This window comes from Melanostigma gelatinosum (assembly GCF_949748355.1).
Source record: "Melanostigma gelatinosum genome assembly, contig: SUPER_1_unloc_2, whole genome shotgun sequence".
NCBI lineage: Eukaryota > Metazoa > Chordata > Actinopteri > Perciformes > Zoarcidae > Melanostigma > Melanostigma gelatinosum.
The window spans coordinates 591,758-615,000 of record NW_027635329.1 but is presented as its reverse complement, the minus strand read 5'-3'; the positions used below and the strand labels follow the sequence as shown (position 1 = coordinate 615,000).

The 23,243-nt window shown below is 43.4% G+C and overlaps 3 protein-coding genes across 5 annotated transcripts in view; 1 reads left to right on the top strand and 2 right to left on the bottom strand.

Moving 5' to 3' along the window:
- LOC306786641 (ubiquinone biosynthesis protein COQ9-B, mitochondrial-like) overlaps nucleotides 1-972 on the bottom strand; it is an 8,066-nt gene extending 7,094 nt beyond the window's left edge. The window contains exon 1 of the mRNA XM_079297438.1: nucleotides 891-972. Coding sequence (XP_079153564.1) covers nucleotides 891-948 — 58 coding nt within the window. The 5' untranslated portion in view covers nucleotides 949-972. The remainder of the gene's footprint in view (nucleotides 1-890) is intronic.
- A 304-nt stretch (nucleotides 973-1,276) lies between these two features.
- On the top strand, nucleotides 1,277-6,512 carry LOC306786531 (anamorsin-like). Of its 3 annotated transcripts, none has more exons than XM_079297422.1 (9): nucleotides 1,277-1,297; nucleotides 1,888-2,079; nucleotides 2,205-2,348; nucleotides 2,650-2,729; nucleotides 2,882-3,041; nucleotides 4,549-4,622; nucleotides 5,840-5,958; nucleotides 6,200-6,278; nucleotides 6,373-6,512. In XM_079297422.1, the coding sequence occupies exons 2-9, from the start codon at nucleotides 1,923-1,925 to the stop codon at nucleotides 6,481-6,483; spliced, it is 924 nt and encodes a 307-aa protein (XP_079153548.1). In that variant the 5' UTR covers nucleotides 1,277-1,297; nucleotides 1,888-1,922; the 3' UTR covers nucleotides 6,484-6,512. The 3 variants fall into 3 exon arrangements, with proteins under 3 accessions (XP_079153548.1, XP_079153546.1, XP_079153547.1); XM_079297420.1 differs by having other exon boundaries at nucleotides 4,546-4,622; XM_079297421.1 differs by lacking the exon at nucleotides 1,277-1,297 and adding an exon at nucleotides 1,298-1,380 and having other exon boundaries at nucleotides 4,546-4,622.
- A 267-nt stretch (nucleotides 6,513-6,779) lies between these two features.
- Nucleotides 6,780-22,162, bottom strand: LOC306786368 (protein arginine N-methyltransferase 7-like). Its single transcript, XM_079297400.1, has 17 exons — nucleotides 21,968-22,162; nucleotides 20,999-21,035; nucleotides 19,463-19,612; nucleotides 13,598-13,706; nucleotides 13,377-13,489; nucleotides 12,384-12,613; nucleotides 12,112-12,292; nucleotides 11,208-11,335; nucleotides 10,946-11,084; nucleotides 10,788-10,871; nucleotides 10,650-10,697; nucleotides 10,462-10,551; nucleotides 9,641-9,802; nucleotides 9,440-9,514; nucleotides 8,474-8,634; nucleotides 7,061-7,157; nucleotides 6,780-6,946 (listed from the first exon to the last, which is right to left on the bottom strand). Exons 1-17 carry the CDS (start codon nucleotides 22,060-22,062, stop codon nucleotides 6,794-6,796), a joined length of 2,052 nt encoding a protein of 683 aa, XP_079153526.1. The 5' UTR covers nucleotides 22,063-22,162; the 3' UTR covers nucleotides 6,780-6,793.
- Between the last annotated feature and the right edge of the window lie 1,081 nt (nucleotides 22,163-23,243).

Sequence of the window (23,243 nt, the reverse complement as noted above, 5' to 3'; positions counted from 1 at the left end):
TGTTGCTTCAGGCGCTTTCTCCACCACCTAACGTTGTATCATAATCCTTCACTGTAATCTTTTATCAGCTTTTCTCTTGCAGAAAACACCTGGTGCAAGAAAGAACACCAGCACACTGCTACACGCATGGACTATTGCAGCTTTTGGGTCATAGACCTTCTTCACACATACAAGACAAAGCATTTGCACTGTATAGAAACCTTGAATGCAACTGTATAGACTCTAGAGTTTGCAGATTCTCGTATGCGGAAGTTCTGTTTTTACCACAAGATTTGGTTCCCAGAGGACATCATGACATTACAGTCAGGTAATCGGTGGGCACTTAAATCCTTCAATTATTGCTTATCAAATAAATAAATCTATTACCAGTGTGTGGTAAAAATAATTACCTTAACAGGAGGAGATTATGCATTATAGGAACAAGTGCAACAATACCAAATCTGGCAGGCCACGTATGTATTTACTCGTGTATTACTTCAGTGTATCTCAGTGCCAGCAACAAGTACTTGTTGTACTTTCAAAACGTAACATCCAATATTTGCTAAATATAGCCAGTTCAGGTGAAGCAGACTTTGACAGTTTGCACAACCAGATAGAAGACTCCTAAATATTCAGGGCTGAAAAAAAACGTAGTACCATCCCAACCAACAATTATACTGCTCATAATTTAGTTTCAAAAGCCACAGCCAAACTAATGCTACCCATTTCTGTCCTTCATTATCACCGCCAGTGACAAGTGACTTTGGCACGGATAGTAACGTCAAACACTGGCTCGTTTCCCCTTCATGCAACACATAACCGAAAAAATGGACATTGGCTACATGAATAATTTCCGAGGCAGTCTCTTATTAACACGGAACAACAACAACAATTCAGCATTCCCGTCTCACCTCTGCCCAGCCCCCGCAGTGCCCTTCCAGCACGTAGACCTCTCAGCAGCGCTGCCATGTTCAGCTGCACTGCGGTGTAAATTTCTTTTTGGAACAGTTGCGTCACTTTAGTGCGACTCACTGAAATAAATATCAAGCTGGCAAGAGACCAAAAACAGAGATGTCGCCTTCAAACTAAAACGCATGAAAAATACTTTATATACATATAAATGAAAAGAAACAACAATAACAGTGCACCAATTTTGTGACTGAATGAATTAATGTGATTATTATAATATATAGCCTGCTACGTTTCACCTGTTAACGTTACTTTGAATGGGCAAACGTTACAACACATTAGCAATTATTTTATTTTGAAAAAACAAACCGGAAACGCATACTGAATCTCTCATCAAGCTATCGGTTAGGTAAGATAGTACATATGTTTGACATTTTCATGTATTTCAGTGATTTAACCACCAAATACTTCATAGAACAATCATCCAAAAGTGTAAGTATATTTTGTTAGCGGGTAGCCGTGTACGGGACTTAAAAGCATGCCTTATAATAAGCACCAGCGTTTTCTGCGTCACGCTATTTGCTCGGCATGACCTAACGTTATGCTTTTCAGTTCACCTGTGTCAACAAACAAGCTAACACGCTAACTAACGTTAGTAGTTAGCCGGGTTAACCCTTTCAACGTTACATTTTAGAACTAAAGCTGGAATAAACGACCACATTTCTTGACGATGAAGCAACGTTATAGTGGAATGACTTGCCAATAAAACTAACGTTGAAGTTCGAGAGAACCTGCCGTTCCCTTTCATTTAATACCATTGTATTTTAAATATTGTAACAGTATTTACAACGGCCTGTCACAATCACGGTTGTATTTAGACCTTCTTATTCCCATTATTATAATCTATGATGTTATGACGAGACGTTACTGTGCTGTCGGTTTGGTTCATTGTGGTGGTTGGATCATTTCCAGTTAACGTACACGTTTTTTCGCTTTTAGATAATCCAGTGACGGACAGAGATATTCAGAAAGTCATGGCAGAGCTCGGCATCAGAACAGGCGACAAGGTGCTGCTGGTTTGGGCCCAGCCCTCAGCACCAGCAGCCCTGAAGCAGTACGCAGAGGAACTGGGTGCCATTGTTGGTGCTGGCTGCCATGTGTCAGTGGAGAACATGGAGAGATTATTGCTTTGTGAGTGATCCAACACGCTTGCTTTATGAATCAAATAATGTGTTATCACCACAATGTTACAGCACATGCTGTGATGTATCCTGGTAGCGTGACCACATAGTGAAACGACCCTCTCCCCTCCGCAGCCTCCCACTCAGCGTCCACCTTTGACTGGGTGCTTTCTTGCCTCCTGGCTGACAGCTCCTCCATCCACAGCTCAGAGACTCTGGCTGAAATGGCTCGAGTGCTCAAACCTGGTGGGAAGCTAGTTCTGGATGAAGCAGTTACAGGTGAATGCAAACTTCTTTTACATACACGTTTATAGGTGGAAAATCAGAAGGGACAATAGAATGGTATGCACCGTATTATGTTGGAATTTGAAGTCAGAAAAGCAAAGATGGAGTCCTCTGATGCCAATATAATGGCAAAGTACACTAGAAATGCAACACAGATATAATATCCTTAACATCAAAGTAAAACAAATCAACCTAGGACAGGTGTCTTTATCCACCAGGTCACTGTTCAGCACTAATACGGTTGTGGCTCTGATTGTGTCACAGTGTGTTTGACTTGTTTCTTTCGGTGTGCCAGGAGCTGAGGCGCAGAGTGTGAAGACTGCAGAGAAGCTGCTGGCAGCTCTGAAGTTGTCAGGCTTCATGTCGGTGACGGAGGTGCTTGAGTGGCTACACCCACACACACACACACACACACACACACACAAAGAGTGTAAAGACCTAAAACGTAAACATCAGCACCAGTGACATCCCATTGCAAAATGTCTCCCTTTTCACCCATCGAACCTCTTGCTTCATTCCCCATCCAGGTCAGTAAAGCAGAACTGAGTCCCGAGGCGTTGAGCTCCCTCACGACGGCCACTGGTTACCAAGGAAACACTCTGTCTAGAGTCCGCATATCTGCCTCCAAACCTACCTTCGAGGTGGGATCATCCAGCCAGATTAAACTTTCATTCGGGAAAAAGCCAGGTAGGTTTATGAGCAGTTTTCCTGTTTGTTCTGAGCGGGTTTTTTTTGTCCACACGTCTTAAATTGAAGGAGACCACTCGGAGTCTGTTGGGATGTTTCCCTCTGGTCTGTCACATGTGATGCCTCTGAAACCACCAGTCAGATTCTGTCCAAACTATAATGTCTCATAATGGTCAAGAACACTCCGTTAGACCACAAAAGGTTAACAAAAAGCATGATGACCTCTCAAATCGCACACACTGTTGGATAAAGGTAAGATGAAATGACAAACCTGGCTCTTCAAATGTGCCATTTTCATTAGTTTGTTCTTTTAAATGATTCTGTTGAACCACAATTCAAAAGCAATGTCTGATTTGTATTAGTTCATTTTCAGTACATTTTTATTTATTATTACTTTTGTCAGTTTCAAGTTATTTCAGTGACCATTGTGGGTTTTTCTTTCTTTAACGGAAGGGTGCCAACAGTTTTGTCCACGTGTGTATGTGCGTCTTTGTGAAGCACTATTATCATGTCTGCTCTCTGGGGTTTATAGTAGATCATTTTAATCAACAGGCCTTAAATTTGGTCCACAGCTTCACAAGCATGAGATGCAGGAACTGATAGCGGATGTTATCCCTTATCTATTGTACAACGCTAATCAGTGAATTGCAAACTGATGTGATCTATTACAAAATGAGTCGTTTGATAGTTCAATCAGCGGTGAGCTTAAAGTATTAAAGGTTATTGATTTGAGAGGTCATATGTTGAGGCCAGCACACGTGGAATGATAGCTTTTCAGACACACGGCGCTAAAAACGTTACCGAAACTGATTTACAGTTATAAGGAATTTAATTCCACTGATGCAAGCACGATCACAGTTACACATTGGAGTATATACTCCTATGAAATATTAAAACAATAAAACCCCATTTGCAAAAACCTCAACTCAGCCCCTCAGGTGAAAAACCCGTCCGTCGTCCGAGGGGCATGACACAGAGAGAGGAAAAAAGTCTTGAAATTAAACCTCCCACCTTTGTTCGAAACACCTCCTCTTCCATTTATCTCGATTCCTATTGGCTAACTTCCAGGAGTGTATTCGCCTGTCTGCCCCTGAGTCTACTAACACATTCAATGACTGTCAGTTACGTTTTAACCCCTTCTATAATAATCCTTCAGTATGAAAGTTAAGCTTCTGCAACTTGGCAGAAGCTTCATGTTTTTTAGCTACTATTCCTACATCACTTTATGTTTATCTTAATTATGCATTCCCAAAACCCTTATGATTATGACTAATTATGAATTATTAATTATGAATTATTAAACACTTATTATATCTACTAACTACAGTTTTTTGCTCAAATTTCTTACACATACCACAGAGTAAGATTCGTGAACAAATATTCAGATTTCTTCAAAAATACTTTTTGTTCTCAGTTTCTTGTCTATTGTAAACATCAGTATATGTGTTTTTTATGGTGGTATGTGAGGCAATCACTCAATTTACACAAACTTCTGTGGTTCCAGCAGAGAAACCAGTTCTGGATCCCAACGCTGTCAAAATGTGGACACTGTCAGCCAACGACATGGACGATGATGATGTGGTGAGTTGTGGATTCTGTGTCATTGAATACAGTGTGGCCAGCTCGGAAGTGGACCGCAGCACACCACCTGACATTCCACAGTCACACATGTCACAGACAGTGTGTGGGATTTAGTGGCAAAGTTGCAGATTGCAATCAGCTGAGTACTCCTCCTTTTCCATGACTATGTGAGCGGCCGAGTGCAAAACCGTGGTTCCCATCTCTCTGAGGTCGTCCATACCATAATATCACTGCTTTAAGCGCATCAGAAGTCAGACGGCAGCTGACTGTATTGTGTATGTTACCTCAGTTTATATACACTGCCGTTCAAAAGTTTGGAGTCACTTAGAAATTCCCTTGTTTTTGAAAGAAAAGCATGTTTTGTCCATTAAAGTAACATCAAATTGATCAGAAATATTGTGTAGACATTGTTAATGTTGTAAATGACTGCTGTAGCTGTAAACAGCTGCTTTTGATATTGTATTTATATTAAATATCTACATAGGCGACGGCGTACAGAGGCCCACTCTCAGCAACCATTAGTCCTGTCTTCCAATAGCAAGTTGATCATTTCAACAGAATAACCGATCATCAGAAAGCCCTTAAAACCATTGTGCCGATTAAAGAAGCAATACATCTGGCCTTCTTTGGACTAGTTGAGTATTTGGAGCATCAGCAGTTGTGGGTTCCATTACAGGCTCAAAATGACCAGAAACAAAGAACCAATTTCCTCCAACAGGACAATGACCCAAAGCACAGCTCCAGACTATGTAAGAACTATTTACGAGTATTCTGTCTGTCATGGAGCAGCACAGTCACAGGATCTCAGCCCTATTGAGTTGATGTGGGAGCAGCTTGACCGTAGGGGACTCAAGAGGTGCCCATCAAGCCAATCTGACTTGTGGAAGGTGCTTCAGGAAGCATGGGGAGAAATCTCTTCAGATTACCTCAACAAATTGACAGCTAGAATGCCACAGGTCTGCAAGGCTGTAATTGCTGCACATGGAGGATTATTTAAATGACTTTGTCAATGACATTTCTTCCTATTTAAACTCATTTCATGTATGTTTTCAGGGACAACAACGAAATTTCTCAGTGACCCCAAACTTTTGAACGGCAGTGTATATATACTTACATATATATTTGTTATTGGGAGTATCAAGCACATGTCTTTCTGTACACTGTACTTCCTATAATTACTGAATCCTACTCGTCCCTTTGGTTCCCCTTCTCTCTAGGACCTGGTGGACTCCGATGCTCTGCTGGATGAGGATGACTTGAAGAAGCCAGACCCAGCTTCTCTTAAAGCACCCACGTGTGGCGAAGGAGCCACCAAGAAGAAAGCCTGCAAGAACTGGTGAGTTCACCAAACAACCTTTAGACCAAAGCACGCCGTGGGTCTGTTGGGTTGCAGCTCGTTAACATTAGAAAGCTTTATTAATCCCCAGTCAGGAAACTCATTTGCCACCAAATCAATGCACACAGACGGTAAAGAGTTTCCACAGTGCACAACAGAAGGAGCCGGGCTTTCAAAAAAATGTTCCATTTATCTGCGCTTAGGAAAGCATTTAATATAGAAATGTTGCACCTGTGTGCAGCACGTGTGGTCTCGCTGAGGAGCTGGAGGAGAGTAAAGGAAACCAGAAGACTAATCTACCAAAATCAGCCTGTGGAAGTGTGAGTATATTTAGTTACCGGTATATGTTCATATCTCCTCTTCCTACCTGGTAACAGAAGAATTAACGATTTCAATGATTTCTACTTGTGGCAGTGTTACCTCGGCGATGCGTTTCGATGTGCCAGCTGCCCGTACATGGGGATGCCTGCGTTTAAACCGGGGGAGAAGATCGTGCTGGACAAGAAGACGCTGACAGACGCTTGAACACTGGACTTCACACATGCTACCCGCTCATTGCTTCAACATTTTACATTCCTTTCCCCCATCCTTCCTTTTTTCCCTAATTGCAAACTGACCCACAGAATGTCTTGGGGACACACACATTTTGAATTTGTTGAATCATTTATTGTACAATTGCTACCTGCTTTTGGGAAGCCCTGAATGTCATGTTTCAGATAGTGAGTCATGATGAGCTTCAGTCAGAACAGTAACACCACAGATGTTAAATGTGCATTCGATATAAAAATGGCGACATGAGGTAAAAGTACATTACTCGAGAGTCAGTTCATCCCTGTTACTCCACGCTGAAGTCCATCTTAATATCTCCCAGACCGGGTTCAAAGGTGAAGCTGTAAGACACTGCGGCTCTGCCGTCGTCCGAGCTCTCACACGGCGACCTGAGAAAATACACTCCCTGTTTCCTGTGTCGACTCCACTCGCACTCGCCCTGCGAGGAAGGCACAGAAAAAACATCTGTTAAAAAAATGATTTCCGCAATTCGTTTGACGGTTAAAGACAAAGACAGCTACGGATGTTAAGGAGAGGCTGGAGGCTGTGATACCTGCTCACTGATTGGTCCAATCAGACCTGCAGTGACAGTGATGTCAGCGGTGAGGTGGTATTCCATCCACAGCGCGACACCATGGCAACGACCATTCCTGAAACTCATTCAAACAGGCTGTTTAACTCCACTGTAACCCCTAGACCAGGGGTCACTAATAGGCGGTCCGGATCCGCACCCAGACGCCGTGGTATCCGGACCCTGGACCTATAACGATGGATAATTGAGAATTATTTAATTTTGACGGAGCGCTTCTATTTTAACTGGCGCAGCTTTTCCAGCCTTTACTGCCCTTATTCAGCGGTCCAGGAAGCACACCGACTTCTCCAAACAGAGGAAAGTGGACTGAGAGACCAGAGTCTTTAACCAAGAATGGACAGACTCGTATATGTTCATTCAAAACCAGTATGTCTCATATATTCAGAGACGTGGCGATTACTAAACGCAGCAATGTGAAGCGCCACTACGACACTACACAAATCTTTTTAGTAAACATACCCACTCACATCCGAAATAAAATCACAGAAAATAAACAATATAAGAGCTCAATATGATCAGAATCCTAACACATGAATTCACTGTCCAACAATGATGTTAACAGAGAGGAAACAAGTTTAATGACCACAGATAAAGTCCACAAAGTTCTCTTTTTAGAAGATTAGGATAATATAATATTCACACTGAATGAACTGAAGCTGCAGGACAATTCAGTGATATTCATTTTTCTAAAATTAAGTACCGGTACTGTTAGAGCCAAATATGAGATTATAAATACCACTGTATTTCGTTGTTTGTACATTGGGTGGCGCTGTATTTCCTGTCCTGGGCTCAGGTATATAAGTCAATAAATCGCTGGGTTCGTCAGGTGTTTGACCCCGGAAGGGCAAACGGTTTTGACCGCGATATACACATTTACTGCATTGTGGGAAAGAGTGGCTTTGGTTGTACATTGTTTCCACGACGAGAATAAATTAGCTACAGATCATCATACAAAACGTCTCTGTGATGTGTCGAATGCACCACACCTCACAGGTAGTTTAACCTGCAGCGAGCGCGTCAACCAGGCGACTCCGGAGGGAGCAGCACCTCAGGAGCTTACAGCCACACGACTGGGCTTCTTTAACAGGTACTATAGTATTTATTATTTATAATTCATACAGTTAAAATTGAAAACTGACAAATATTGTTGAGGTATTATTCAATTGAACTTTCTTTATTTTGAAATGTCAGTTATCTACTGTTGACCTAAATAATTATGGCACTAAATCAAGGTAGACATTATTGTGATGATCCAGACCTTTGCATGAGGAAATTCTCTCGAACTGGACCTCCTTTAATTATAATTGAATACCCCTGCCTGAGAATAAGCCAGCTTTTATACTTTGGTATGTGGTTCCTGGGAAAACTCAGTACCTTATGAACGGCAGCGAGCCCTGACTGCTGATTGGCTGTTGAGGGACACACTGGGTGAAGTCGAAGGTCATGACCGCTGTGGACCGGGTCAGAGCGCGACACGGGTACTCCCAGAGAGGGTGGGGCTCCGCCTCACGGGACTCACGGAAATCCAGAGATCTCTGTGGGGGACGGATGTGGAGTTATGTTTTTAAAGAATTATTTTCAAAAACATACATGATTTAAAAAACACAAACTCATAACAGGCCCTTTAAACTTCAGCTACACATCACGGATATAAAACGTCTCCTCATCAGTGTTCAAACCATAAATAATAGGATGAGTCACCTTCTGTGTCCTCATTTGAGTTGGGGACATTGGGCCTCATTCAAAAAGAGGGTTTACTCACAAATCTGTACATAAACAGTGCGTATGAATGTTAATATTTCAATTGAAGGCATCTTATAATAAAACTGATTCATTTTAAAAGTCTTTAATGGACAACAATATTTAAAACCGTTAATTCACTTAATTTAACGCCTTTGTATCCTCAGCAATTATTATGAAAAATATCTTAAACAACATGAAGCTTTGAACTTCTGTTGCATATTTTATGACGCCATCACCCTGAAGGGAGGTTTTTGAATAGCTAAATGCCAACAAATGTGGGCGGAAGGTGAAATATTTCTGACTTTTGAAACTTAACTTATCTTTTTTCAATAAAATTTGACTTCCATTCTACACATAATACAACACTAATTGTGTTAGTATTCTCCGTTTAAATCATGCTCCTACTTAAAACCAGACATCTTGTGCAGGTGTACATGTTGAACAAAAACTATAAAGCTTTCTGTCATGAATTCTATTTTATAGTTTCCTGATTAAGACATTTCTTCTCCATGATGAAAATATACACCGTCTGTACCTGAAGATTTTACTAGATGTAAAAAAAAGAAAAAGACAGAAATTCATAAATAAAACTTTTACCTGGACCATTTCATCCATGGGTGAGACATTAAAGCCCTCACACGTTCCACACGGAGCTCTTATCCTCCACAAATCCTAAGAAACACAGGAAAGACAACGAATTCAAAAAAGAATGCATATTCCTTTATGCTTGTTTCTTTAAATCGTAGACGTAATTAAAAAAAACATGTATATGTATAAATATATTCCCATCTTTCTCACCTGGAACTCTACAGCCACCATGTGAAGTGTGGCAGAGCAGGGCAGGATGGTGGCGTTGGGCCGGAGGAGGACTGCCAGGGCGGTCCGACAGTACCAGAAGAACAGGGAGTGCCAGGGCAGGAGGCTGGTGCTGAAGTACGGTTCACCCATCAGGACGGAGATCTGGAGGAAGCTTTGCACTCAATCCACTGCGATACACATTTCTGAATCCTACAAAATACATTTGAGTGAGATGTTTGGCTTTAAAAGCTATCAGATGGTTTGAATTCCAACAAATGTACAGATGACCAACTGGAGAGCAAAGAGTTAAAGCAGCATTACCAGTTAGTTTTTTGGCCACTTGGGGGCAGTAGAGCAAGCTGATGATGTTCGCGAGAGCAGTGAGCATGAAGGTCTGTTTATACTAGTGCTGTTATACTCCACAGACGGAGCTCAACCTACGAACACGCTCGTGCTCAACGTGCTTTTTGTTGCATAGTAATCCAAAAAGCTGGCGCCCAGCTACAAATATTCAGAACTTTTTAGAGCTTTTCTTCACTCGCGATGACATTTTCAGGCGCACGCACCTCACCCTGGGGACGCTACTGCGAGCACAAACCAAGCTTGAATGTAAAGCGGCCTTGAAAACTAAAATAATGAGCTAAAAGATGCTAAAACACTCCACGGAGCTGACGGGAACAGCAGAGTTGGTGATAATTCTATGTGGGTTTGTCACTACGAGCCACAATACTCTATGTAATCATTTGTATTTTATGGATTATAAACATTTTGACTATGGAAAAAGACACTGTAGCACCACTATAAGCTTGTTCAAAAGGTACCTGCTCCCCTCCGAGATCATCAATGGTCAGCTGCTCTGGCTGGATCTCCAGCAGCTCAACACCTCCTTCCATCGAGTTGGCTTCCAACACCTGCAGAGGGAACATGTGTCACATCGCATCAGAGTTTTTGTGTTGGTATAAACCATAAACCTCTCAAAGATGAGGTAGTACAGTCGTGAGTTATTTACCTGCTTAATAACCTGTTTAGACATTCTGGAGTTTTCCAGACCGTAGACCTGGGTAGAAGCCCCGAGGATAAAAAGACACATCAGTAACACAGTATGATATTTGGTTTAGAAAGGCGCGGCACGGTCAAAGTAGAGTACCTTCTTGGCTCCGATCATGTGAGCGAACACAGGAAGTAGACTTCCATCGCTGACGCCAAGACAGACGCTGTCCTCCCTCATGACCTGGAGTGAACACAACAGGCGATCAGACAACAGCCGTATCCGACAGCTCGGACTCTCGGCGGCCCGTCACTTACACTGCGCAGCGCGCTGACGTAGCTCTCTGTGCGCCGCCCGTCGTTGAGTTCGCCGAAACGCGGTCGAGTCCAAACCAGGTGGGCCTGGCAGGTACAACAGGGCCGAGTGGGAGGAGCCTCGGCCTGTGAGTCCTGCTGGCTGAGGACGGAAACCAGAATAAAACAAAGAAGAAATGAGGGTTTGCAAAACAAGTGCTGCTGTTTTTTGAGCTGTAGGAGATTTAAACAGTGTTTCTAAAGTGAGGCCTCTGAGGGGGACTACCTGGGGGACTGCAGGCCGTACCACAGGCTATAGTCGTCATGGCACACGGTCAGACTCAGCTCCTCCCCTTCTGTCACTCTGCTCTCCGTAGGCAGGAAGTAAAGACTCTGCATCCAGTGGTCCCGCCACTGAAACACATCGCAATGATCAGCAGAGTTTGATAGGAGTCTGACTTAGAACATCAGAACAGAGCGTGTTTCTCAAAGTCAAATAAGATCAACGGTTGAATTTAGAAGGATGCTTTGTCACCGGATCCCGCTGAAGGAGTGTTGTGTCGATGTCAAGGATCATTCCAATTCTAACAAGGGAAGAGTCCTTTTTCCATGATGCATGCAAGTCTCCTCCGCGCTCCTAAAGACACCCACAATGCTACTGTGTGCCCATGATGCATTTCCTGTGCCCTGATTTGGAAACGGGAAATATGCTGGAAATATAACTGAAAGTTATTTCACCTCAAACTTGTTCAGATTTTGGCAATCGGTTGCTGAACAAATTTGTGGTGAGACATTTGCCAATCCAGTCGCTCAATCTTCCCTCATGGTAGATCATCAGAGCCTTATTTAAAGGTTTGATGTGACTTGCGACGCTCAGGAATGTTCAGCGAGCAATTAATAGCACTGAGGCTATGAAGTTATAAAGTCAGCATATTTTCACTTCTAACTCTCTGGGAATTAAAACTTTATTTCGACCAAACAAGAGTTGGGGATTGTTGGAAGTGGAAAGAACAAACCCCAACAGCTTCGTGAGTTTTATTTTGTTTCTGTTGTGTTTGAATGAAGAGTTTTCTTTTCTTTTACACACCGGCACACGCACTACACTGTTTCAATGTGTGCTTTCTCAATGAGGGACCCGTCTTACCAACATCCTTGACTTTGAGAAACACCCATAGTGTCCTATAACTCACCGGAGCCGTCTTTGGCTGTGGGTATGTCCAGCTAGGAGCCATGGTGCACACGACGCTTCCACTGGGATCCATGTCGAGGTCCCACCAAGATAAGACGACCTGGGCCCGACCGCTGGCCCGAGACACAAACTGAGAGGTGTGAGACTGGAATGCGCTGCTCACTGGCTTACTAAAATCCACACTGAGAGGGGGGCGGACAGTGTAGAGGGAGAGAGTGAAAAACTGATGCTGAGAGAAAAGGATCTAGGCGAAGACGTGCGTCACTCGCGTACCTGAACATGGTGCAGAGGGGACCAAGCGGGGTGAAGCTGCGAGGAGACACCTGGCTCAGCTGGATATCACACACCGAATGAGCTCCGGCACAGTGGCCCATGGCGGGCGGCGGGACCAGGCGGGCCCCCCCCACCTCCACCGGCTGCATCTGAACCCAGCTCCACAGCAGCTCCGATTCCACCAGCTGGGCGTAGACGGTGGCCCGGTGAGGGACCGCCTCACAAGCCCCCTGTAGGGTGGAGGGACGCGAGGAGATGGATCAGACATCCAGCTGGGATTAGACATTTCACCTCCACAAACTGTAGTTTGTTTTATGCATCACTGGATTTAACAAATATTAAAGGGCACATATGATGCTCATTTTCAGGTTCATACTTGTATTTATATGCGTTTACATGCTTTAATGTTCAAAAAACTCATTTACTTTTCTCATACTTTCTGTTGGAGTATAAATATAAATGTATTCACCCTCTGTCTGAAAAGCTCTGTTTAAGCACTTTTCAACGGAATTGTGTTGCTAAGCAACAGTTTGGGTCCATGTCTACTTCCTGCAACGGGAAATAAACTGGCACACATTTAGATGGTTTACGTATGAAACTGAAATGGTCTATCTTTGTAAACGTCCTATTACATTTTCATAACTAGTTCCCCACAGGATTCCCTAGTTGTTGATTTAAAAAATAAATACTGACTCGGAATAATCGACCTCCGACTTCTAATGGATTACAGGACATATGTTGTATTGTTGTGACATCACAACGGTACAGAAATCCTGACTGCTTGTTTAAAGGCAGAGTTTCAGAATACGGGCTGTGTGTGTTTCTACATAGATTGATGTTTCGATACCTTCACAGTATTTATACAGCATCTACACCTGCTTTATAATTTTAAAAAAACTCACTTATTACAATATGGGTCGTTAAACTAATTCTTAAAGTTCATGACCAGTGTAAAAACCTACAAAGCAAACACATTGACACACACACACACACCTGGATAAGATTTTGGTGAGCATGTTCATAGCTGGGCAGCGCTCCTTCACCTATCAGCTCTGTATCGAACAGCTCTGTGATCAGAACGTTGGCCTTCATTTGCATATCTCCATCTGCGTTCAATTACAAACACGACACAGAGTTCTGTATTGTATAAAATCACAGATACATGCAACTTCACGTGGCCCCAGTATTCATATAGTGCAGAAGCAGTGTGTGACCTGGCCCCACAGTGACATCGGTGGAGTGTCTGTTGATGATCTTGATCTTTTCCGAGAAGCCGTTCTTCTCCACAATGCACTGCGCTGCCTCAGCCGTAGGCTTGAAAACCTGCAGACACAAAGGAGACACAGGTGTTGGGAAACGTAAATAAATAGAATTATTGATGTAAGTAACAATTAATGATTATTAATAATAACGGGGCACCACCCTGCGAACAGGGACCAATAAACAAACGATAAAACTAAGTCTCATAATTAGTGTTCAATTAGTGTTTGGTGCTCATCAAACCACAATCAGGATGAAACCTTTGCTTGCAAAAGGGAAGGCCTAACTCTCTTTGTTCACAGCACATGTTGAAGCCATATGGTCAGACCCCAACATCCCCCCTTTGGCCTGAAGAGCGAGGTGCTGGCCACGGTCTTTAGGGCAAACCAAGGACTGATGTGGGCTTCCATGTGGTGTCATACAGTCCATGTAGGTCTGAGAGCACAAAAGGTTAAACAGTCCATGTAGTTTTGGGAAGAAAGGGATGGTTTAACAGTCAGTGTTCATAGAGGCTCAAGATGTCTGGGCAGACACTAAGGCGGCATCTGGGCAGATGACTAACTAACTACATTAAACATATACACAAATCATAGGTAAGCAAGGCATTATTCCTAATACACTCAATTGCTACATCATGATCTTGTGATAACGTCTGCACTGTAGCATAGTATGTGAAAAACAAAAACGAAATGAAAGCAGAGAAATGAAAACAAACAAAACAAAATGGAAAGGTGGTTTGGTAGGTTAGTATGATGGTTGTGTCATGGTCTACCTAACTCTAGATTTGGATTTACCTATCACCCCCCTGGGTCTGCTGGGATGGCCCCACGGACCGGTTCCTGTCCTCTAGAGGTGTGTACCAAAAAACCCTTTTTCATTTTACAGTTTGGTTGTACATAATGGCGAGCTCGCAGCTCTTCCGATTCGAACAGCGGTAGTTGTTGGGACCCTTTTCGCGTGGGTTTCAACTTCGGCTGTCGAATGGTTGGACGGGCTAGATCTCGTGCTTGCTGGGCGGTCAAATCTGCACTATTATTGTTCACAGCGCAAGGTTGTGAAATTGGGGGCCAATTGTTCTGGGGTACCCAGGGTGTCCCCTGTTCCGTTGCAGGCTGGTTGACTGCAAGGGAGAGGTCAGAGTGTCGTGCGTCTTTGTTCCGAGCGTTTTTCAGCGAATAAAGGGAAGACTTCTGGTTTGGGACATAGTTTTGGGTGGCAGATTTTGGCGGTTGTAAGCATGCAGGCGGACTGGGTGGACAAGAGTCAGGAGCAGGCTCTGGGAGGGGCATTGGCATCGGTTGTCTATGTTCCTGGGTGACGGCGACTTGTCCGTCTGGAACTGGCCCACGGCTGGCAAGGTTTAGTGGCTTTGGGTCGTCCACCAGTGTCTGGAGTGTGGTAAAGTGCTTTACCGCCTCCGTCACACGTTGGTGTCTAAGGCTCTTGATCTCTGGGTCTAAACTTGCTCTTCTGGAGTGGGTTTGGGACTTAAGATTTAGTTTGAACCTAATTCTCTTTTTAGGGTGAAATCTCTTCTGATGCCATAACTCGTGATTTTCTGGATCAAAGCGTTCTATGTCGTTCGCAAGAGACTCAAGCTGATGGATAGGCAGACCCTGCGCGCGGAGAGGGCCTGGGTCATCAGAGTGGTCTGAATTAGCACAGTCATTTAAGATGACATAGCGGTGAGGACTAACCTCTCGACGTGTGGGGGAGGGGCTCCGTTTCAGGCGCATGCATGGACTACACGGGACGTTTTGTTCACTCAAAGCAAAGTGGGGAGTGAGACACCTGGATCAAGCACGCGAGCAGCCTGGGGTGCTCGGTCGCTGTCCCTGGTGGTGTGATGAAGAACTACACCACTAGACGCTGCTAAGCTCTTAGCAGTGGTCTTCAATGTGACTGTAGTGGCTTGTCCACTCAGTCGAGGCTCATCAAGCCTTTGGGGCAGGGCTCGTTTGACTATGTCAGGGAGGAGGCCTATCATGGGGTCGGAAATTGCGACAGCAATACTTACCTGACCCCCCTGAGGTTCTTCATGCCAGGTCTTAGTGCTTCTCTAAGCAGCCTGGAGTTGTGCACTCAGGGTGTTACTCTCTAAAACTTTAGAGGCTTTCGCTTTGGGGACCATGACGAGCTTAATAGCTCTTCTGCAGCTGGTCTGGCTCTGTTCGAGCGACCCGGGCTTCTTGTGGCAGGGCAGTTGTGTCCTGCTGCACAACATGGTAGCGACTGAGGGGGCCAGCAACTGCATCTTGTAATGCAGGGTTGTCTGGCTCCTGTTGAGCTTCATGCTCCTAACCTGGGTTTCTGGTTGCATGCTTTACTTTTAGTAAGTGGCGACACCCAGTGGTGTTATTTACTTAATGCGAGCAAAGGACTGTTACGGTTATTAACGGCACACAGTGAAATGTCTAGTTCTGCGACTTACGTTTCTACTGTTGGACGTCAATTACTGCTCGGAGGTGCACAGTGAAATGCTTAGTTCTATGACTTACAAGTTTCTACTGCTCTACTGTTTTGCAATTGGAATGCTACTGAAGTGGGCTTAGCACTTCTGGCTGGTGACAGCTGTGTGTTGGATCTATGAGGATTAAAAAACGAAATGAGTTTGTGTTACAATTAAACGATCAAATTTACCACAACAGCTGAGTGTTTGTTTAGGAAATTAAACGAGTAATTTAACTTGCAAAATCAAAGGGAGGAAAGGAAAAAAATAAAAATTTGAAAAAAAATAAAACTTTGGAAAAAAATAAATTTTTCAAAAATTATTCAAAGTCAATTCTGGACTAATGTACATAAACACTGTGATAACACTGGTATAACGTAGCCTCACACGGGGCACCATTATGTTGGGAAACGTAATGGAGCGTGTTTGGGTTATCAGCATCTAAGAAACTGAATTCTTGACATCAATAGAATTATTAATGTAAGTAACAATTATGAATGATTAATAATAATAACTGGGCACAACCCTGCAAACAGGGACCAATAAACAAACGATAAAACTAAGTCTCATAATTAGTGTTCACTCATGTCAATAGTCTGAGTACTATTACACATTCAGAGTGGAAGTGAAGGTTTTTAAGTTCGAGCACAGACCACATATACAGTTATTATCACAATACGCATGCACAAAGTAATCACAGACAGCTGCTCTTTAAAATATAACAGAGTTTATTAAGTTCTAATACTAATGATCTAGTCAACTAATATCTAAGCTAACAACAACTATACATTCATGAGCACGCTATCTAAAATCAACAGACTATTGAAAAGAGGGGGGGTGTGTGTGTGTGTATGTGTGAGCAAAGGAGAAGGGAGCGAGGGAACAGCTCAGTGACGTGTGACGTAGTTGGGACGTGGTGACGTCTCTCATGCGTGAGACCCAAAATGGCGGAGAGCCAACGGGAGACCCAGTGTCTACATGTGGCAGCAGCTGTTCAGCACGTAGCTAGATTAGCTCAAAGCTATATGTGTGTGTGTGTGTGTGTGTTAGTAAAAGGGAAAGTAACAAAACAAAATTAAATAAAACAAGCGATTACGATCCTCTGCGCCGCGCGGGAGTACGGAAGATTGCTCTCTCAGCCAGGGGAGAGAACAGCGACTCTTTGTCTCAGCCGGCGGTTCTGACCTCCTGAACTGATGAGAAGCAGCTTCGACTTCACTAGGCGGCTCGCTCAACACAGATCACAGTAGCATGGAATACACGCTACTTCTACATCACCCCAATGATCTCGGCGATCGTTAGTGTCGGCGATTATTAAGCATACACCTCGTTATAAAAATGAACAGTACTTTAAGGACGTAAACAAGATAAAATAAACACAAATAAACTTTCTCTAACTCTGCCCAGAATCTATTTGCCTTACGGTACGATTCAATCGTGGTGATTGAGGGGAGTCTTCTGGGGGGGGGGTTTCTTCGGAGCTTCAGTGGGCTCGTGCAGCGGCGTCGGAAGCCGTGTTTCTCTCGGTGAGAGGATCGCTGTCGTCTGGGTAAGGGACTTTCGCGTCCTTATGGCCGGAGCAGACGAGGCGCTTCGTGTGAGGATGGAGGGTGGGAGGGTGTGAGGGTGTGAGCTCTCTCTCTCTCTTTCTGAAGGAGTCTTGTCTCTTCACTTCTGCAGGATTAAAAGGGTTCGCTTCGTGGATGCGAACAAAGATAAAATAGACAGTTTGGTGAATTCGGCCAGCGAATATAAACTGTGAACCTAGGATTTTGGTTAAAAGGAGGACCAACGTTGATGTGCCTCCTTCGATCCCGGAGGGATCGGTGGAAAAAAGCATTGAGGTGGGGGCTGAAGGAGTTTTGTAGAACGGTTGCTGAACTACAGGGGTCCTGGGGTGTCTTGGCTCTCGGCCAATGAGATTGCAGCGGTGCATTCAGGTGACCTCAGGAACGCATAGTTTTTTGGGGGGGAGGAAACTCACACCCTAATGTGAAATTCCTTCAGAGGAGGTTTGGTGCTCATCAAACCACAATCAGGATGAAACCTTTGCTTGCAAAAGGGAAGGCCTGACTCTCTTTGTTCACAGCACATGTTGAAGCCATATGGTCAGACCCCAACACAGGTGACTCCTGCGGCAGTCTGGGAAACGCTGCAAATCATGTGAAGGTATCAAGGAAGCAGGGTAATTAAGCACGCCTGCTCGAATTTCTGAGAGCTTTAGTCAGTGTGAACATGCGACAGACTTAAAAATAAATACTTTCATTTCATAAAAAAACACCCATAGCACAGAGCATCAAGGCATTCTCAAACAGCTTGTTGTGTGTTTTTCGGTAGATGCAAATTGTGTCGTCTTCTAAACTAAAGAGTTTTTGCTGACCTCCAGTGGTTCGCCTTCTCTCCTTACTACAGTGATGTACAGGTGTCCTTTAGGACTCCATGACATCACCGATGGCTGTAGGCACGCCCCCCTGAACCCGGCTCTAAACGGGAACCGGTTACAAATTTGTAATAAATATTGACACGGTTCGGAGTTGATGGTTCTATTATCGGTACTTTAAAAAGTACAGAGTGAGATCTCGTCGTCTCTAACCTCCTCTCTCTGTCGCTGTGTCTTTGCACGAGAGGCAGAGTCGTGCTTTACCTCGACACACACACACAGACTCCGGATCAGTACAGCGTGAGACACACATCATGGCAGAGAGAAGAAAAAGATCCGTGTGGCTACATTTTAGTCCAGTAGATGCTGAGAACTCGTATCAAATGCAATAAAACCCTCACGAGTAATGGATGTAACACCAGCAGTTTACCACAACATGTGACCAAGAAGCAGAAGAGAAATGCTCTGCTTTCTACCGCTTGTCGAGCAGCCCCCTAACGTTAGCGATGCCATACGGAGTTTGATCGTAAGAACAGGCTAGTCAATGAAAGCTAATCACTTAACTTATTGTTTGGCTGCGAATGTAAACTAAAGATTTTGGAACTTCTTGTATTGAAGCTCAAGTTTATACAAGAATAATGAAGCAACATTAAATCTTTTCCTAATTAATTGTCTTTTCTCACAAAATTCTAAAAAAGAACCGATAAAATTATCGATAAGGAACTGAACCGATAAGCACAATGAATAAGAGTACTCGTATGGATAAAATCCTAACAATACCCGTCACTAGATGGGTGGGGTTACAGGTGCAACAGAGCACACCTCTGACCCAAACAGGCCTGAACCTTTCAACCAGAAAGCACAGTAAATACTGCTTTTCAGCCTGGTGGTATCAAGTTACTTTTTAAAAGAACTTTTCAAAGATTACACATATCTTTTATGAGTAGATACTACATAAATGGGGGGGGGGGGGGGGGTAAGCATCTCTACCTCCACAGCGTAGCAGAAGTCCGCTCCAGCAGTGACGGCCATCATGGACAGTAGGCCTGTTCCCGTCCCAATGTCCAGGACGATGACCCTCTCACCGCGAGCCTTTACTCTGGCTACAGCAGCCCGGATGCCCTGGTAGTACTTCTTATTCTGGAGGCGGAAAGGACATCAGCTGTGTCAATGCAGAAGAAGAGTGAGAACACTATGCAGAGGGATTTAATAAAGTCAGTGTGTGTGGTGCCTCATCCCGTTTGTTTTCTTTCTTTTGTTCTAGTTAAAGACAACTCACTGGAGCATAAACAGAGTATATAGTATGTTCACTCGGGTTGCCCCTCTCTTAGTCTATGAATTGACTAAAGCATAGTTGATACTCGCCGTAGTGAAGCCGGCACGAAAATGACCGAATCACGGCCTGCGCGTCGTGAGCAGAGTGTCAGCAAGAGGTCGGCCCACTTGGTTGTGCACTTTAAAATGTTTGTAACACGGTGCCCACAATCATGTGACTGTCTCAAATAGTTCACTGATTAAAACACCATTTACATGCCTGGGGATTATGCAAAGAAGGCCAATTCGTGTTTAGATGCTTTAGAAGCAGGTCTTAAAAATCGTCATTTGAGAAAATATTTTGCAGCCAAATCAAATAGTTTACAGGATATTCAACCTTTGTTTCTTTATAATGCATGTAATACCGGACTTCTTTAATTACAGGGCCTGTACAAAGGCAATAAAGTAGTCCATGAGTACGAGTTTACAGCACTGTGGAGCTTGGTTTATGGCTTTTTGCCAGTTACACAGTCGATGAGTTACTCGGCGTTTGATTCTCCACAGTACATTTTGTTGTCCCTCTGTCGTTTCAGAGAATAATGCAAAGAACTGCTCGTTGAGCAGAACCGTTTCTGTTCATGCTCGGAGCCCACCGCCATCTGCAGAGGCTCGCACTACGGTGCCAAGTACGAGCATAAACAGAGCTTTAGTCTACGAAAACCAAAATGACAGAGTAAGCGTTGTTTATCCTCGCGCTTGGCACAGCCGATTTTTAAGACCACCTGTTTCTTAAGAATCTCAAAACGAATTGGCCTATTTTGTATAATCCTACACATGTAAATAGTGTTTTTATCAGTGAACTATTTGAGACAGTCACATAATCGCACGCCAAGTTACAAAAATCCAGAAGCCACTTGCAGAGCCTATATGCGCACCACTCGCCGACCGTGATTACGTCATTTTCTGGCGCGCATCACCATTATGCAGCTTCACTACGAAGAGTATCAACAAAGATTATTTGAAAGTCAGTTTTTCAAGCATTTTTGAATCTTTCAATCTTGTCAATTAAAAATGTCTGTATTCGAGGACAGCCCTCATGTACACTCCCCAGTTTCACAATGTGTTTTTTATTATTATCATCAAGTAAGTATATAAAGAAGGTCTCCCATCAAGCAACAGTCTCATTTAACATATAAAACACATATTTGGAAATAACGTCATTACCACAGCAAACAAACGTGGTCATGTGAGACATATTCATGGGTGACTCACCCTGTCATGGTCATGTAGCATATCAGCGTAACAGGACCTAAAAGATAAACAGGACAACAGAGTCACATGGACGAGTGTTGGTATTATTGATGCTTTTGTTTTAAATAACATGTAGCTGACTTTCAATTTTTTATTATTATTAATATCAATATTAGCCCAGGCACAAATACGAAACCCATAAACTGATAGGTTGTTGACGCTTGGCTTTTTTTTTAACAATAGGTGAATTGGAATTAAACTTCTTCAGAGTCCTTGTGGTCTGTGGAAGAATTCAGCATGAGGTTTCAAAACAAATCTCTATATTGGGATTTAATAACTTGTAACTGATGTATCACAATCGGTCACAATCATGTCGGCCCATAACTAACAGGAAATATCAGTAAGATGAGAAAAGCCTGCTTGAAAAATAAGCTAAAAATCTAATTAGACGTATAAATCTAGCAACAATGAAAGAGCTATACAAAGACAATGTTGCGATGTGAGTGATACGGCATGATTAATAGCAGTGATAATAAAGCATAGTTTATACGTCAACAGTGCACATCAGTATAATATGTACTATAATTAAGTCGTGATACTTAATTATACAGTGCAGTACAGTATAGTTGTAGGTGTAATACAATAGTAGTAATAGCACAGTACATAAATGCTCAAGCTTATTTTACAACTGTAAAATGCCCTGCTCAGTCATTAGTGTCTTCGTCACAAGTGCATAGTGCAGATATCAACGCAATTACACGAAGAACACATGAATACTAAACAAACATGAACCTATGAAAGTAAGGACTTGTAAGAACTCGATGTGAAAAAAAATGTCAACGTTAAATTGGCTTCCTTGTTGACAAAGGCACGCGCTCATCCTCGAGATTATATATGGGATTCTAAACTCAGCAACTCTCAGAAACTGCAGACAACACACCATTCAAACGTGTGCTGTGATGCTAGGCTCGGAGCTAACGTTAGCGTTACCTGGCTATCTCCTGGTGGTAGTCGTACTCCTCACTCTCCTCCACCCAGTCTAAAGTTCCAGTGCTCGGGTTGGCTCTTCCACAGAAGGTCTTCATTTCTGCCAAAACTGTTACAACACTCCGGCTGTTGTTTTTTAACAGAATATTGTACAAAGGTCTAAAAGTAGTGATGTTACGAGATGTGCCGACGCTTCGAAGCGTGTGTCGAGTAATGGAGGGGGCGTTTCCTTGAAGCGCGTATCGAGGCTTGCTTCATGTAGGGGAGGAGCCAAAAATGATGACGTCCGAAGCCTCGCTGCCCGGCTGTACCACGTGACTGCTTCGGGAAGTGGTTCAGAGTTTGCCGGGAGGTTCGACAGCAATATAAACCCCTCAGGCTCCATTCAAAATGTGGGTTGTTGGTGGAGAGTTGCGGTCAGTTGAGAGTTTGGATAGTTTGGAGAGAGAGAGATAGTTTGGATAGCGTTTATATAGTTTGGATAGTTTGGAGAGAGAGAGATAGTTTGGAGAGTTAGGAGAGTGAGGAGAGAAGGATAGGTGATGGAGCCAGCTAGGAAGAGGAGGATTTCCCCTGTGTGGGAACACTTTGATTTGATAACTCCTAATAAGGTAAGCTAAAGCTAACTCTATTTCAGACACATTAGGTTTGCTTATCAAGAACTGTATTTTTCACAGTTTCTTCTTTTATTCAAAGGTGAGGTGTTTATTGTGCTCCAAGGAGCTGGGGTACAATAACAACACCTCATCCATGCTAAGGCATTACCTTATGCATGAGAATAAGGAGGAAACTGGAGCTTCAGCCAGCCATTGTAAGTCATTACAATATTACAAATGCACCATCACAATTTTTCCCTGTTCACTTTTGTGTATTGTGCAAATTAAGACAGGTAACAGACACTGTATTTATTCTCTTTTAACCAGCCACCGGAAAACAAGAGCTGGATGAAGCCCTCGTCTCCATGATAGTGACGGACACACAGCCCTTCAGTATTGTGGATGATGTTGGATTCAGGGCATTTGTGTCCAAACTGGATCCTAATTATGTTATCCCTACAAGGCAGGTATGTATGGGTGCATGCATGAAATTGAGAAACTGTTATTTCTGAATAAAAATGAATAAAATGTCCCGTGTCCTGTACATCACTGTCCAAGTTCCACAAGCATATTCAGTCCCCTCTTCCTAGTTCCACAAGCACTTTCACTGTCCTCTGCCTGCTTAAGCCCATGCCATTTTCCTAAAGTGACATAATAACATCATTACACAACCTGCCATATCA